Source organism: Aethalodelphis obliquidens, unplaced genomic scaffold (genome assembly GCF_003676395.1).
Source record: "Aethalodelphis obliquidens isolate GAN/ISIS:26980383/991018 unplaced genomic scaffold, ASM367639v1 scaffold5, whole genome shotgun sequence".
Lineage (NCBI taxonomy): Eukaryota > Metazoa > Chordata > Mammalia > Artiodactyla > Delphinidae > Aethalodelphis > Aethalodelphis obliquidens.
In genome coordinates, this window is record NW_020837949.1 from 10982360 (window position 1) to 10996526 (window position 14167).

At 39.0% G+C, this 14167-nt stretch overlaps 1 protein-coding gene and 1 pseudogene across 1 annotated transcript; both read right to left on the minus strand.

The window, feature by feature from the left end:
• Nucleotides 1-661: 661 nt before the first annotated feature.
• Nucleotides 662-2994, minus strand: LOC113618526 (olfactory receptor 2A2-like; annotated as a pseudogene).
• Nucleotides 2995-10402: 7408 nt separating this feature from the next.
• Nucleotides 10403-11197, minus strand: LOC113617797 (olfactory receptor 2A2-like). The gene is given in 3 exon segments (XM_027101290.1): nucleotides 10403-10835; nucleotides 10837-11020; nucleotides 11023-11197. Coding segments are annotated over 3 exon segments (792 nt in total).
• Nucleotides 11198-14167: the final 2970 nt, after the last annotated feature.

Below are 14167 nucleotides of genomic sequence, written 5' to 3' on the forward strand. Positions count from 1 at the left end.
GAGAATGTAGGTGAGAGGTAAAAATCAAAGCAGAAGTAAAGGAGGGATGGAAACATTTCTGTAATGGGTTATGAGACAGTGTTATCTTTTTTTGGTCAATACTAAGTATTTTTCAACTCTTGTCAGACGACTTGGAAATTATTCGCTATCCAACAGTGAATCCCAGTCCTGTCTTCACTTGACTCATAACTGGTATTGTAGAGACATTTAGTTCTGCAATGATTGTATGTATTGAGCAACATTCTGCAGCCAGGAATTTTCCTTCTGGGTGTTCATTTCCCTGAAAACTAACACTTGTTACCAGGCGATGTGAATGCTTATGATTGAATTGGTTACTTAGTGTAATGACATTGTTTCAATAATTAAACAACAAGAATTAAGAAATAAGCTATTAATCCATTTCTTGAAAAAACTGTGCTCTTTAGATTTTTATGGCTTTAAGCATATTGATAATCCAGATGTCTCATCTCTGGACAAAAATGCTTAACACCAGAGATGAAACCTGCACATCAAAATTCTTCCTATTTTCAGGTAGTGTCTTGGACAATTCAGATTCTCTTATCAAATTTTGCTGTTAGGTAATTTTTCTGACCTTGAAGTCACCCTCCGACCACATTCCAAAGGAAGAAGGCTCTACTTAGCCAAAAGTTCTATCCACCCCTCACATGGACCTCTTCTGCTGTTCCCTCCATGGAGCACCTTTCACCTTAGCATTCCTGAGACTGTAGATGAGGGGGTCCAGCATTGGACTGAAGACACTGTGAAACAATAACAGCTTTTTCTCTTATTTCCTCTTTGACTAGAGTACGGGGACCATATCAGTGCCATGTCAGTGCCAAAGAAAAGCCCAACCACACCATGGTGGGAGGAGCAGGTGAAGAAAGAAGGCTTTTCTTCAGCCCTCTCCTGACTGGATCCTCAGGATGGTCCAGAGGCTGCTGGAATAAGAGACCAGCACCAAGCAAAGGGACCCAAGACAAATACACAGGCAGCAAAGATGACAGCTTCACTGATCCATGGGTCAGCACAGGCCAGTGTGAGGACAGGTAGGATTTCATAGAAGACATGGTCCACTTCCTAGGACTCACAGAAGGACAACCTTAGAAGGAGAACTGCATGTACCAGAGCCAGGATCAATCCACATGTCCAGGAAGTGATGGCCAGGACCGTGGACACTCTCCAGTTCATGATGACAGTGTACTGGAGGGGACGACACAGCGCCGCAAACCTATCATAGAACATCACCACGAACGTCAGGCACTCGATGTGAGCAAAAGTCAAATACAAAAATGTCTGCATTATGCGTGGAACAAAGGAGAGGGTTCTATTCAGATCTGCTAAGTTTACCAACATCTCAGGGACACTGTTGGAAGCATAGGACATGTCAATGATGACAGGTAAGAGAGGAAGAATTACACTAGGCTGTGCAGTCTGGGATGCAGACAGATGAGTCCAGAGATCACGCCATTCCCCAGCAGGCTGAAGGCAGAAAATAGAACATTCAGAAGAGGATCACTGCCATCTCTGCACCGAGTGGAAATCCTACCAAGATGTGACCCACGTCACATCTAAAGATAGTCTGCCAAGGACAGAAGGATGACAGAAAGATTAGTCTGAAGAATTAATAAAACTTGAAGTTATTTAATTCAAAAGAATTCAGAGGAAACACATACTAATCTCTGTTCTGTTTCAATTATTTTCAGTCTTAATGTAGCAAATATTTCAGAACCACATTTATAAAGGAAGGACAAAGTATTTACCATAGTGTAAAAATAATATTGTGGGGTAATAGAGTCAGTAATTTTATTCTTGATCCTCTACTTCAGCTTTTCTGTTTCCTTATAAAGAAACTAATTATTTCAGTACTTTAACAATATTTACATGAACTGATGATTTATTTTTAGCTTGAAAAATCTTACAATTCTAGGGCTTCCCTGGTGGCGCAGTGGTTGAGAGTCCGCCTGCCGATGCAGGGGATGCGGGTTCGTGCCCCAGTCCGGGAAGATCCCACATGCCGTGGAGCGGCTGGGTCTGTGAGCCATGGCCCCTGAGCCTGGGCGTCTGGAGCCTGTGCTCCGCAACGGGAGAGGCCACAACAGTGAGAGGCCCGCGTACCGAAAAAAAAAAAATCTTACAATTCTAGAATTTTATTTTAGTTATTCACTTAGTACCTTTACTTATTTTTCTTTCTGTATGAAAAATTTGCTGACTCCTCACGATTTTAGGTCACAGTTTCAAAAGACTGAGTCATAGTGAAAATAAGATCCATGTCATATCTGATGATACTATATTCCATTTTCTACTTTCTAGAAACAGAAAAATAAAATGTCATATAAATGACTAAGAAATCTATGATGTAAAGGTAAGCATTTGAATTATTTTGATATGTGAATATCTAGTCTTTGTAATACATATATATCTACCGGCTATATATTAAAAATTTTAAAGTGATAAGAGACAAATATTATACCTATCCTTTGTTTTTCCTTTGGCAATAACATTTATGAACACTTTCTCATGTGAAAAATCTTCTATGACATTCATTTAACAGTGAAGCAGCTTTTTTTTCATTCATACATACAATGTAACTTAGTGAATCTCATTTTTTGACAATTAAGTTTTGGACTATGTCCATTTTATTCGCCATGATGTGTTATGGGGCAAAAAATGTACATGCATGTGTGTATGTGTGCGATATATGTGTGTATATATACAAAATGTGTATGTATGTATGTCTATCTATCTACCTATCTACCTATCTATCTATCTATCTATCCTTTAACTTAAAAGCTTAGCATATATTCCTAGGAATGGAACTGGTGAGGCAAAGGATGCTTTAGTTGCTTGTTAAGAAAGAAGTAAAAGCAAGCCAAGCAGTTAGATAATCTAAAGCTTCACCTGGGCAAGAAACCCTCAGTGGGAAATGACAGCAGTTTGTAAAGCTTGATTCATCCTTCCCTGGCAGTTGCCCTACCTGAAGGGCATTTCTATCATGCTGACTCCTAAGAGGCGTTCTCTTTAAACCTCTGGCTCAAACGGGGAGTAACCTGCTACTTTGGGGGTTTTCTTACAATTACTTGATAAGTGGTAAATAAGAAAACAACAACAAAAAAAGAAAAATAGAGACTCCTTGAACTTGAATTCAACCTGGGTGGTGGAGAAGGAGAGCCGTGACTTCAAGAGAGGACTGCTTTGCCCCGGGGGCCAGTAGGTGGCCTCCAGCAATCAGCTCCCTCAGGGCTACCTAGACTGCAGAGAGGCCTCATCCCATCACAGACTGTGCACGTGCTTCTGGTACTGCCCACAACCCACGGCTGATGGTGGTGGGGATTTAATGGCCCCACCGTCTGGGCCAACGTGGGAAAAATGTGTTTCACAGTTGGCTGTGGGGTTGAATGAGCCTCTGTTGCACTGACATTGCAGGTTTCCTGCCTCCCCTTCATTCTCCAATGTTACTCCCTAATAAATATCCTGCATGCCGAACTCCATCGTGGTGTCTGCTTCTGCAGGATCCCACAGGGGACAATCTGACCAACAATATGCAGACCTTGATCCTCCCATAATCACCAACCTTGAGACCTTGTCTCATTCTACCCTCTGCCTTGAGCCTTAACTGTCCTCAAATCCCAAAGGGTTGACATACATCAGACACATCCCGTTTTCATATCTTACTTTCTAGGTTTTTGAAGTTTTCCAAACGGCAACTCCTTCATATACACTGCATTTTAATCCTCCTACACGATACCCAGCTGCCACAACACAACAGATACTCCTTGAGTCGTCAATGTCTTGTATAGCAATAGGTATTTTACACTCAAACAACTTCAGATGTGGGCAAGGCAGCCCGCTGTGATCTTGCAGCTGCGCCCTGTGAAACATAATGGATCACAGTCGGGAAACAGATGAAGACGCATGTCTGCTCCTAACACCTTTAGCTTGGAAATGACTGATGTTACTTTTGCTCACTTTTTAGGCCAGAAACAGTCACATGTAGTCATTCTAATTTTAAAGAGAGCTAGTAAATATGGGGAATTACTGGGACATCTGATGACCTCTGTAGCTCCAACATTTGACGGAACTGTTTTTTGCTGGCTGACTAGCACTGATGGTTCTTTTGCCTTTCCCACTCTGCATAGTGATGTCACACTGATTGCTTGAAATTGTAAGGCTCCCTCCTCCCCCTTTGGAAAGTTTGTTATGAAACATTTACCATTGCTCATACATAAAACTATTTTAAAACTCTATCCAATGTAGTGATTTTCCTCTCAATTTTAGGATCTAATCTAAGAATTTTTCCTTATGTAACTGACATCAAAAGTAAGACTATTCTTAGCCAGTGGGAAGCAGCAGCATAGCACAGGGAGATTGGCTTGCTGCTTTGCCACGACCTAGAGGGGTGGGAGAGGGAGGGTGGGAGGGAGGCTCAAGAGGGAGTTCTATTAATTAAAACTACTACTACTAACGCTACATATGATGGTGTTAGTTCTGGCTCTTACCTTAAGATTCAACCTTAACCTACAGACCATCCCACAGAAAGTAGACTATTCCTCTTTATAGTAGTCTCCATAGTGAGAAATTCCAGAGTTGAAAATATTTGCTTCACTTTCTGATGATGATGGAGAATAATAAAGCTGTATTCTCTCCACTTTTGGGAGCAAAGTTCGGGGTTTTTTCTTTTTCTTTTTTTAAAAAAGTGAAGCATAGTTGATTTACAGTGTTGTGCCAGTCTCTGCTGTACAGCAAAGTGACTCAATTATACACATATATACCTTCTTTTTTTAAAACAGTATTTTCCATTATGGTTTATCCTAGGAGATTGGATATAGTTCCCTGTGTTACACAGTAGGACCTTATTGTTTATTCATTCTAAATGTAATAGTTTGCCTCTGCCAAAGGTTGTATTTTATAATTGGTTCAATACAAACAATTCTCATAACTCTCTTGAGAACTTAGATGTTCCAAGGAGGCCCCATTAGTCATGACACCTATAAACATCTTTCCTGAGGGAAAAAAGTTTTGATGAACATTCTCCCTGGAGGAAAACAAAGATCACTTGTGTTTGATTGTGCAGGAAATATTCTGGGAAAAGTCAGGAGCAGATACGTTATCATAGAATGGAAATATTTTTTCAAACATCTCAAAGGCCATAACCTGAGGCAAATATCACAATGTAGAGGACATAACACTTGGCCATACAATAGCTTTGCTAATTCAAACTTCTTACCCCCTGGTGGTTTATTAAGATCTGTATCTCCCTAATATCCGATAAACAGGTGACTAGAGCCTGTGTTGCCACTTCTAAGGGGACTACATCCCCTCAAGTAGATGCATATTTTCATCTACTGAAGAATGAGATTGGGATGCAAAGCAGTGAGATTATCATAGTGACACATGTTGATTCGTGTTTACTGTGTTTCAGAACCTCAGGTATATACACCATACATGGTATTTTATTTAATCTTGTGAATTGATTAATATGTTGTCACCACGTTATAGGTGTGCATTATGAAATTAGAGAAATAAATATATTGTCCACTCTATCAACTACCAGGGCCAAGAATGAATTACATGCGCAGATAACAAATCCTCTGCTCTAACTCCTGAACCTACACCCCTTTTCAAAAGCTCTTAAAATGACCTCTCAGGAAACTTCACCTGTTCTCCTCAATCCTTACCAACTCTCACCAATCTCAGAAGCCTCCAGAATTCCTACACATATTTCCCTGGGTATGACTCATAACCTCGGAAGAGAATAAACTCTCTTTCTGTTTCTTGTTGTAAGCTTATATAAATTTAACCTCAAAGTCTCTCCCTTCCACTTATTAACACCTCCCTCATGGGCAGCAAAGAAAAGGATGCTAATTTTCCTCACTTCTCTGGCAGGAGGATATTTCCAGTAGGTAGTGTAAGAAGATGGTCCTCAGCAGAGGAAGAAATTAAAGCTAGTGAAGGACAAATTACACACCCCACCTCCAGCTTCATCATTTTTCAAAGGAGGCAACAAAATTAGAGGGCTCTTATACCCTGTTCAGTTTTATATCATGACTCAGGGACATCAATTTTCACCAGTTGCTTCCCATAAGTGTGACTGGGGAGGGGCTCTGATTAAGAGGAATAAGAAAACTATGTTTAGACAGCATGGGATTCAGATGTTACTCTGAGACCCCAGGAACAGTGCAAGAAAGGGGTCTCACAAAGGTGCCTTTTTCTTCTTTCTAAACCTGATGACTTCTGCCAGCCTTCTATCTTGCTCCTCTGTAAACCATTAACTGGTATAAAAATAATGATTTCTTCAAAGAGGGAGTGGGTACTACTTCTAGTATTTTTCTCAAAATGAGCTTGAATGTACAGGAAAACTCACAAAGATGGGGAATGGTTGGAGCTGAGGCACCTGCTTCCTGAAGCGAGTGCAGTGTGTGATGAGTCCCAGATACCTCTTCTACCCTGATGGAGAGGAGAGGACACAGGGAGGATAAGGAACTTATATATATAGTTCTTATATATATAGCCTATATATATATATATATATATATATATATAGGCTTTATAGTCTGATCAACTAAAACCAACCCATTCCCCAGAGACATTCCTGTGGAGTCCAGGGAACGAATTACAAATCATATTCCCACCATTCTACGTCTTTCCTACAAAGCAGTGCAAAACCTCCCCTTCCCCTCTTGGCTCTCCTGCTTTGTTATCTTTGATAGTGTACAGGTGTGTGTGTGTGTGTGTGTGTGTGTGTGTGTGTGTGTGTGTGTGCATAGATGTGTGCACCTGCTCATGCAGAGAAGTTAGAACTCATGAAGAATGGCAAAGATGTCTGTGCTCGAGGATCTTGGTATAAAAATTTAACAGATAAGTCATACGTTACTGATTATCTTCCATAGTAAAATCCCCAAGGATACGAATGTGTTATGTACTTGATCTTGAAATTGTTCCTGTCTCCATATCTTACTTTGGGAAAGATTCATGATGTAATAAATGTGACCCCCATGGAGCTTATTAAGGTAGCCCCTCAAAGGACTATATCTTTCTCAGGGAGTGAACAATCTCTGTCTGCTGAAAAGTGCGAATGTGCAATAATTATCAAAATTTTCCATTGCAAATATTAATCATTACTTGGAAACTCATGTAGGTTGAATCCAATTGCCTGAATGCTTTCCTGCTTTAAGCTACACCTTAAGTATTTCCCCAATTTCAAAAATATTTGCCCCCTAAATGTCTATACTATATCTGGAGAGGCCATTATCCCCTCTCTGTTGTAAGCACAGTGTTGTAAGCATTGGATTTAGATGATGGATGGCTTTTCCTGAACCTATAGAAACACAGGACAACAAACAAACATGATGACTCAGATCCCTTAAATTCATGAGTATTTACACTGATTGGCCCTTGATGCTCCCAGAAATCATAGTGTATTTCCTAGTCTCTTCTCTCAGGGTTTTTTTTTTAAATTATTTTCTCTGTAAACTTCCCATAAATCCTTCCACCCACAGTCTTAGCTGCTGAATGAGAGTCACTGAGACCATAAAAAGCAATCAGATGACAGTCTGTGCAATCCTAACTAACACACTGACCGAGTTGCTGAATGTGTGCATTTATCCCAACTTCTCTGCCCTTCCTGTGGAGTTACTAGTTTTTCCCCAGAGAAGGCCAGCCTACAAATTATACTATAAATTCCATCCCTCTTTCCTACTCGAGAACTTCTCTCCAGCAATTTCTGTCTCAAATGTCTCTGCTCCTATTTTGTCTTGAACATATCTGGTCAGAATGGGAAACTCGAGAGAGAGATTGGGGCAGCCTGCAGGGGCACCAGCTACTGCCTTCTCTGCAGCTTGGTAGCCAGGGGTGGAGGGAAGCCACAGCTGAAACCCAAAGTTGGACCTCTCTGCCCTGTCCCACTGTCTCATTTCTCCCTGTTCAAGGCTGAGAAGTCCCCAGATCTGCAGTCATTAAGCTGGAGATCCAGGAGGATAGTGCTGTAGTTTCAGTATGAATCCAAAGGCTGAATGTCCAAGTTTAAAACATCAGAAAAATTTGTGGACCATGAGAGACTACTACAAGCAACTGTATGCCAATAAAATGGACAACCTGGAAGAAATGGACAAATTCGTAGAAAGGTACAATCTCCTAAGACTGAACAGGAAGAAATAAAAAATATGAACAGTCTAATTACAAGTACTGTAATGGAATGTGTGATCAAAAAACTCACAACAAACAAAAGTCCAGCACCAGTTGTCTTCACAGGTAAATTCTATCAAACATTTAGAGAAGAGTTAACAAGTATGCTTCTGAAACTATTCCAAAAATTGCAGAGAAAGGAACACTTCTAAACTCATTCTATAAGGCCACCATCATGCTGATACCAAAACCAGACAAAGATACCACAAAAAAAGAAAATTACAAGGCAATGTCGCTGATGAACATAGAGGCAAAAGTCCTCAACAAAATACTTGCAAACCAAATCCCACAATATATTAAAAAGATCATACACCATGATCTAGTGGGATTTATCTCAGGGATACAAGGATTTTTCAATATCTGCAAATCAATCAGTGATTGTTAACCACATTAACAAATTGAAGAATAAAAACTATATAATCATCTCAATAGATGCAGAAAAACCTCTGACAAAATTCAGCATCCATTTCTGATAAAACTCTCCAGAAAATGAGCATGGAGGGAATCTACCTCAACATAATAAAGGCCATATATGACAAATCCACAGCCAACATCATTCTCAATGATGAAAAACTGAAACCATTTCATCTAAGATGAGGAAAAAGGCAAGGATGTCCACTCTCACCACTGTTATTCAACACAGTTTTGGAAGTCCTAGCCACGGCAATCAGAGAAGAAAAAGAAATTAAAGGAATACAAACTGGAAAAGAAGAGGTAAAACTGTCACTGTTTGCAGAGGACATGACACCATACATACAGAATCCTAAAGATGCCGCCAGAACTCTACTAATCAATGAATTTGGTAAAGTTGCAGGATACAAAATTAATGCACAGAAATCTCTTGCATTCCTATATACTAACAATGAAAGATCAGAAAGAGAAATAAAGGAAACAATCCCATTCACCACTGCAACAAAAAGAATAAAACACCTAGGAATAAACTTACCTAAGGAAGTAAAAGGCCTGTACTCAGAAAACTATAAGACACTGACGAAAGAAATCAAAGATGACACAAACAGGTGGAGAAATATACCATGTTCTTGGATTGGAAGAATCCATACTGTGAAAATAACTATACTACCCAAAGCAATCTGCAGATTCAATGCAATCCCTATCAAATAACCAACGGGATTTTTTACATAACTAGGACAACAAAATCTTAAAATTTGTATGGAGACACAAAAGACCCCACATAGCCAAAGCAATCTGGAGGGAAAAAAAAATAACAGAGCTGGAGAAACCAGATTCCCTGACTTCAGACCATACTACAAAGCTGCAGTAATCAAGACAATATGGTTCTGGCACAAAAACAGAAATATAGATCAATGGAACCGGATAGAAAGCCCAGAGATAAAATCATGCACATACGGTCAACTAATCTCTGACAAAGGAGGCAAGGATATACAATGGAGAAAAGACAGTCTCTTCAATAAGTGGTGCTGGGAAAACTGGACAGCTGCATGTAAAAGAATGAAATTATAACACTCCCTAACACCATACAGGAAAATAAACTCAAAATGGATTAAAGACCTAAATGTAAGACCGGACACTATAAAACTCTTAGAGGAAAACATAGGAATAACACTCTTTTACATTAATCACAACAAGATCTTTTTTGACCCACCTCCTAGAGTAATGGAAATAAAAACAAAAATAAACAAATGGGACCTAATGAAACTTAAAAGCTTTTGCACAGCAAAGGAAACTATAAACAAGATGAAAAGACAATCCTCAGAATGGTAGAAAATATTTGCAAATGAATAAATGGACAAAGGATTAATCTCCAAAATATATAAACAGTTCATGCAGCTCAATATTAAAAAAACAAACAACCCAATCCAAAAATGGGCAGAAGACCTAAATAGACATTTCTCCAAAGAAGACATACAGATGGCCAAGAAGCACATGAAAAGCTGCTCAACATCACTGATTATTAGAGAAATGCAAATCAAAACTACAATGAGGTATCACCTCACACCAGTTAGAATAGGCATCATCAGAAAATCTACAAACAACAAATGCTGGAGAGGGTGTGGAGAAGAGGGAACCCTCTTGCACTGTTGGTGGGAATGTAAACTGATACAGCCACTATGTAGAGTAGTAAGGAGATTCCTTAAAAAACTAAAAACAGAATTACCATATGATCCAGCAATTTAGTTTTTTGCAACAGCAATCATATCTCTTAAGGAGAAAAATCCACCGAACCAAGTTGTACCCTGCTTCACATTGTCCGGTTTTTCTGCAATACTCTGCGGAAGGCAGCCTTCACTTGAACATTCCTTAAACTGTAGACAAGGGGGTTCAGCAATGGGTTGAAGACAGTGTAAAACAGGAAAAGGATCTTCAGCTGCTCCTCTCATTGACTATTGTCGGCGACCATATAAACCATCATGGCGATGCCAAAGTAGAACCCAACCACACAGAGGTGGGAGGAGCAGGTGGAAAAGGCTTTCTTGTGGCCCTTCTTTGACTGGATCTTCAGGATGGCCCACAGGTTGCGCACGTAGGAGACCAGCATCAGGGAAAGGGGCACAGTTAAGATAAACACACCATCAGCAAAGAGGAATATTTCGTTGATCCAGGTTTCACCACAGGCCAATTTGAGGACAAAGCGAATTTCATAGAAGTGGTTCAACTCCTGGGGCCCACAGAAGAAGTAAGAGAATTACTTGTACTAGAGCCAGGGAAAATCTACATGCCCAGGAAGTGATGGCTAGGACCATGCACAATCTCCAGTTCATGATGCCAGTGTACTGGAGGGGGTGGCAGACTGCCACGGACTTGTCATAGGACATCACCACCAAAATCAGGCACTCTATAGAACCAAACTCAAAATGAGAAGCGTCTGCATAGTGCATGAGAAACAGGAGATAGTATTTTTGTGTTTCAGTAGGTTTTCCAGCAAACTGGGCAAATTGCTGGAAGCATAGGATATGTCAATGATGGCCAGATGAGAAAGGAAGTAGTACATGGGGGAGTACAGTCTGGGGTCTAGGGAAATGAGTCCCAAGATCATGCCATTTGCCAGCAGGTTGAAGGCATATAACAGGGAGAAGATACCAAAGAGGAGCAATTCCATCTCTTCACTGAGCTGGAATCCTACCAGCATGAATTCTGTATTTGTTGCCCTCCATTCCTTATGACAGTCTGAAAAGGACTGAAGTGTGATAGAAAGGTCAGAGCTGGATAGCAATGAAAACCAGAGTTACCTACCTGAAGTGAATTCAGAGGAAGCTTGTGTACTTGTCCCTACTTCACTTAGTTTTTTTCTCCAAAGTTTCTTTACCTTTTGCTTTCTTACTTGTTATTGTGAAGCAATTCAAGTTTTCATGTAAGTATCAGGAATTATAAATAATACTAGTATATAGTTTACCAAATTGTTTTTTTCATGTTTGCCTTATCATTTATTTTCTCTGTATGCACATAGTACCAATTTTCTATAGACCACATAAGATTATATTGAAACCATATTCACATACTGACAATTTATTCCTAAACTCCTTTGATTTATTTCACAATAACAAGTAAATTCACTGATCTGTTCTCAGTATAATTACCAGAATCTGGAGACATAACATTAACATAATTCACTATTCTAAATACAGCATTTTCTGCCCATGTAGTCTAAAGTTCAAATCCAGTATCACTTATCATACTCTCTAATCTTAAATAGTTAGCTTTTCTTGCCTTGACTCTGATATTTGTGAAGAGTATGAGCTCTTGTGGTTTTTTTTGTTTGTTTGTTTCTTTGTTTGTTTGTTTGCGGTACGCGGGCCTCTCACTGCTGTGGCCTCTCCCTCTGCGGAGCACAGGCTCCGGACGCGCAGGCTCAGCGGCCATGGCTCACGGGCCCAGTCGCTCCGCGGCACGTGGGATCCTCCCGGACCGGGGCACGAACCCACGTCCCCTGCATCGACAGGCGGACTCTCAACCACTGCGCCACCAGAGAAGCCCCTGAGCTCTTCTCTTGTTTTGTATAATATCTCTCAATTGCGGTTTTCCATTGATTGTCCGTGTTTTAGTCCAGATTAAAAACTTTTGGCAGAAAAATAAAAGTATCTTTCTTAATGCCTTCAGTTAATACACAGATAATGTTAATTTGGCCCAGTATTGGTGATGTTCATGTGGATTACTTGGTTAAGGTGGTGTCTCCAAGTTATTTCCATTATAAAGTTATTAATCCATAATTTTTAAGTACTTTCTTCCTTCTGGCTTAACAAACTATCCTCTACTCATCTTATGATTTCCTACTTCAGATTGGAATCAGTTATTTCATTAAAAATTGTCTCCTTTTTTTTAAAAGAATCATATTTTCAAAGCAATATCTGCTTTTATTGGATGTTAAATAATTAATTTTTATCACGATTGTTGCCAAAATTTGATATCCTCATTTAATAGGGAAATATATAATTTGGGACAGTATATAAATTGTTAAGGGGATAATGTATTCTTAATTTTATTTGTTTAATCCTGATACATCTTTACTGACTTCTTTTGGAGAAGCAAATATATTTCACTAAATTAACAAGACTGTTAAAATGATCTCAATATTATCAACATTATTATTAACAAGATGATGACATTGTACTGGAGGCGATGGCAGATTGCCACATACCTGTCGTAGGACATCACCACCAAAGTCAGGAACTTTATAGAAGCAAAAGTCTATACATTTATCTTTACCTTTTTTGTTTTTCTTTGTATTCAGAAAATTACAGACTCTTGGACATTTTATACTTAGAGCTTAAAGTTTCAATAATCTGGTTCACTGTGTGAATAAACTCATATCTACCTATGTGACATGAGATTTTGACATCAAGTTTTCTAAATCTCTTAGAAAAAGATGAAATTTGATAAAATGCTAAAGAAATAATACATATATGAAACAGATAGCTTAAGGTTATCATTGTTAATAATTTATATATACCACTTTCCATTATTCACTGTACATTTTTCATATATATAATTAAAATTATATGAATAGTATTATCTATTTCTTTCAGTTAGTACAACATCATATATATTTTCCACATCAAATATTTCTTGGCAACATAGTCTAAACATTCACACACTATTTTGTCACACATGAACATTTTATTTAATGTATTACCTTGTTGTGTGCAATATAATGCTACAGTTTCTAAATTTCATACATTTTTGGGGTATATTTTAGTGTTTTTTTATACTAAATTCCAGGACATGGAAGTTCTAGGTCAAATCTATTCCTTCCTTCCTTCCTTCTTCCTTCCCTTTCCTTCCTTCCTTTCTTCCCTTCCTTCCTCCCTCCCTTTTTTCTTTCCATGTTCCCTTCCATGTTTCCTTTCATTCTTCCTTTCTACTCACCTACCTATCTTTCTGTCTACCCCTCTATTATAAAACACCCTAAGTAAAATTTCTCATTTCCAATAGAAAATTTCTTCTTTACATTAAAATAATAGCAGCTCAGGAAACAAAGGTGTGAATGATCAGTACATGGTATTCTCCACTGGGGTAGTCCGGCAACTGAGCTTGGGAACTTTAAGCTATTCCTCCAACTCTAGTCAGTGTAATTGACACTCATTTTATCCTAGTTTGTGGTAGGAGAGATATTTCTATCAAAACAGAAATCCTAAGCCTAATAATTATCCATATTAGATGGTAGCCTAGGAAAGTCTCAGTAAGATATAACTATATTGCAAAACTCTTACACTGTTTCAGCAAAGAAAAGAGTTTACTATAACTGTTACCAGAATTTTGTTTTCCAATATAAGAGGTTACTCTAGCAATACATTTATCTATAAGGTAATATACGGTTGTTTTGTTCTTTTGGCCATGTCAGAGCTTTATCCAGAAGAAATGTCTGCATATTAAGACTCCAGCCAAATTATTCTCAAACAATAGAGTTGGGCTAATATGAATGACCATCACTCAACCCCACTGGGGAAGTGATGTCGAGAAAGCTGCTGAGGAATAGGATACCCCTGTCACATCTCAGCAGGCAGAAGCT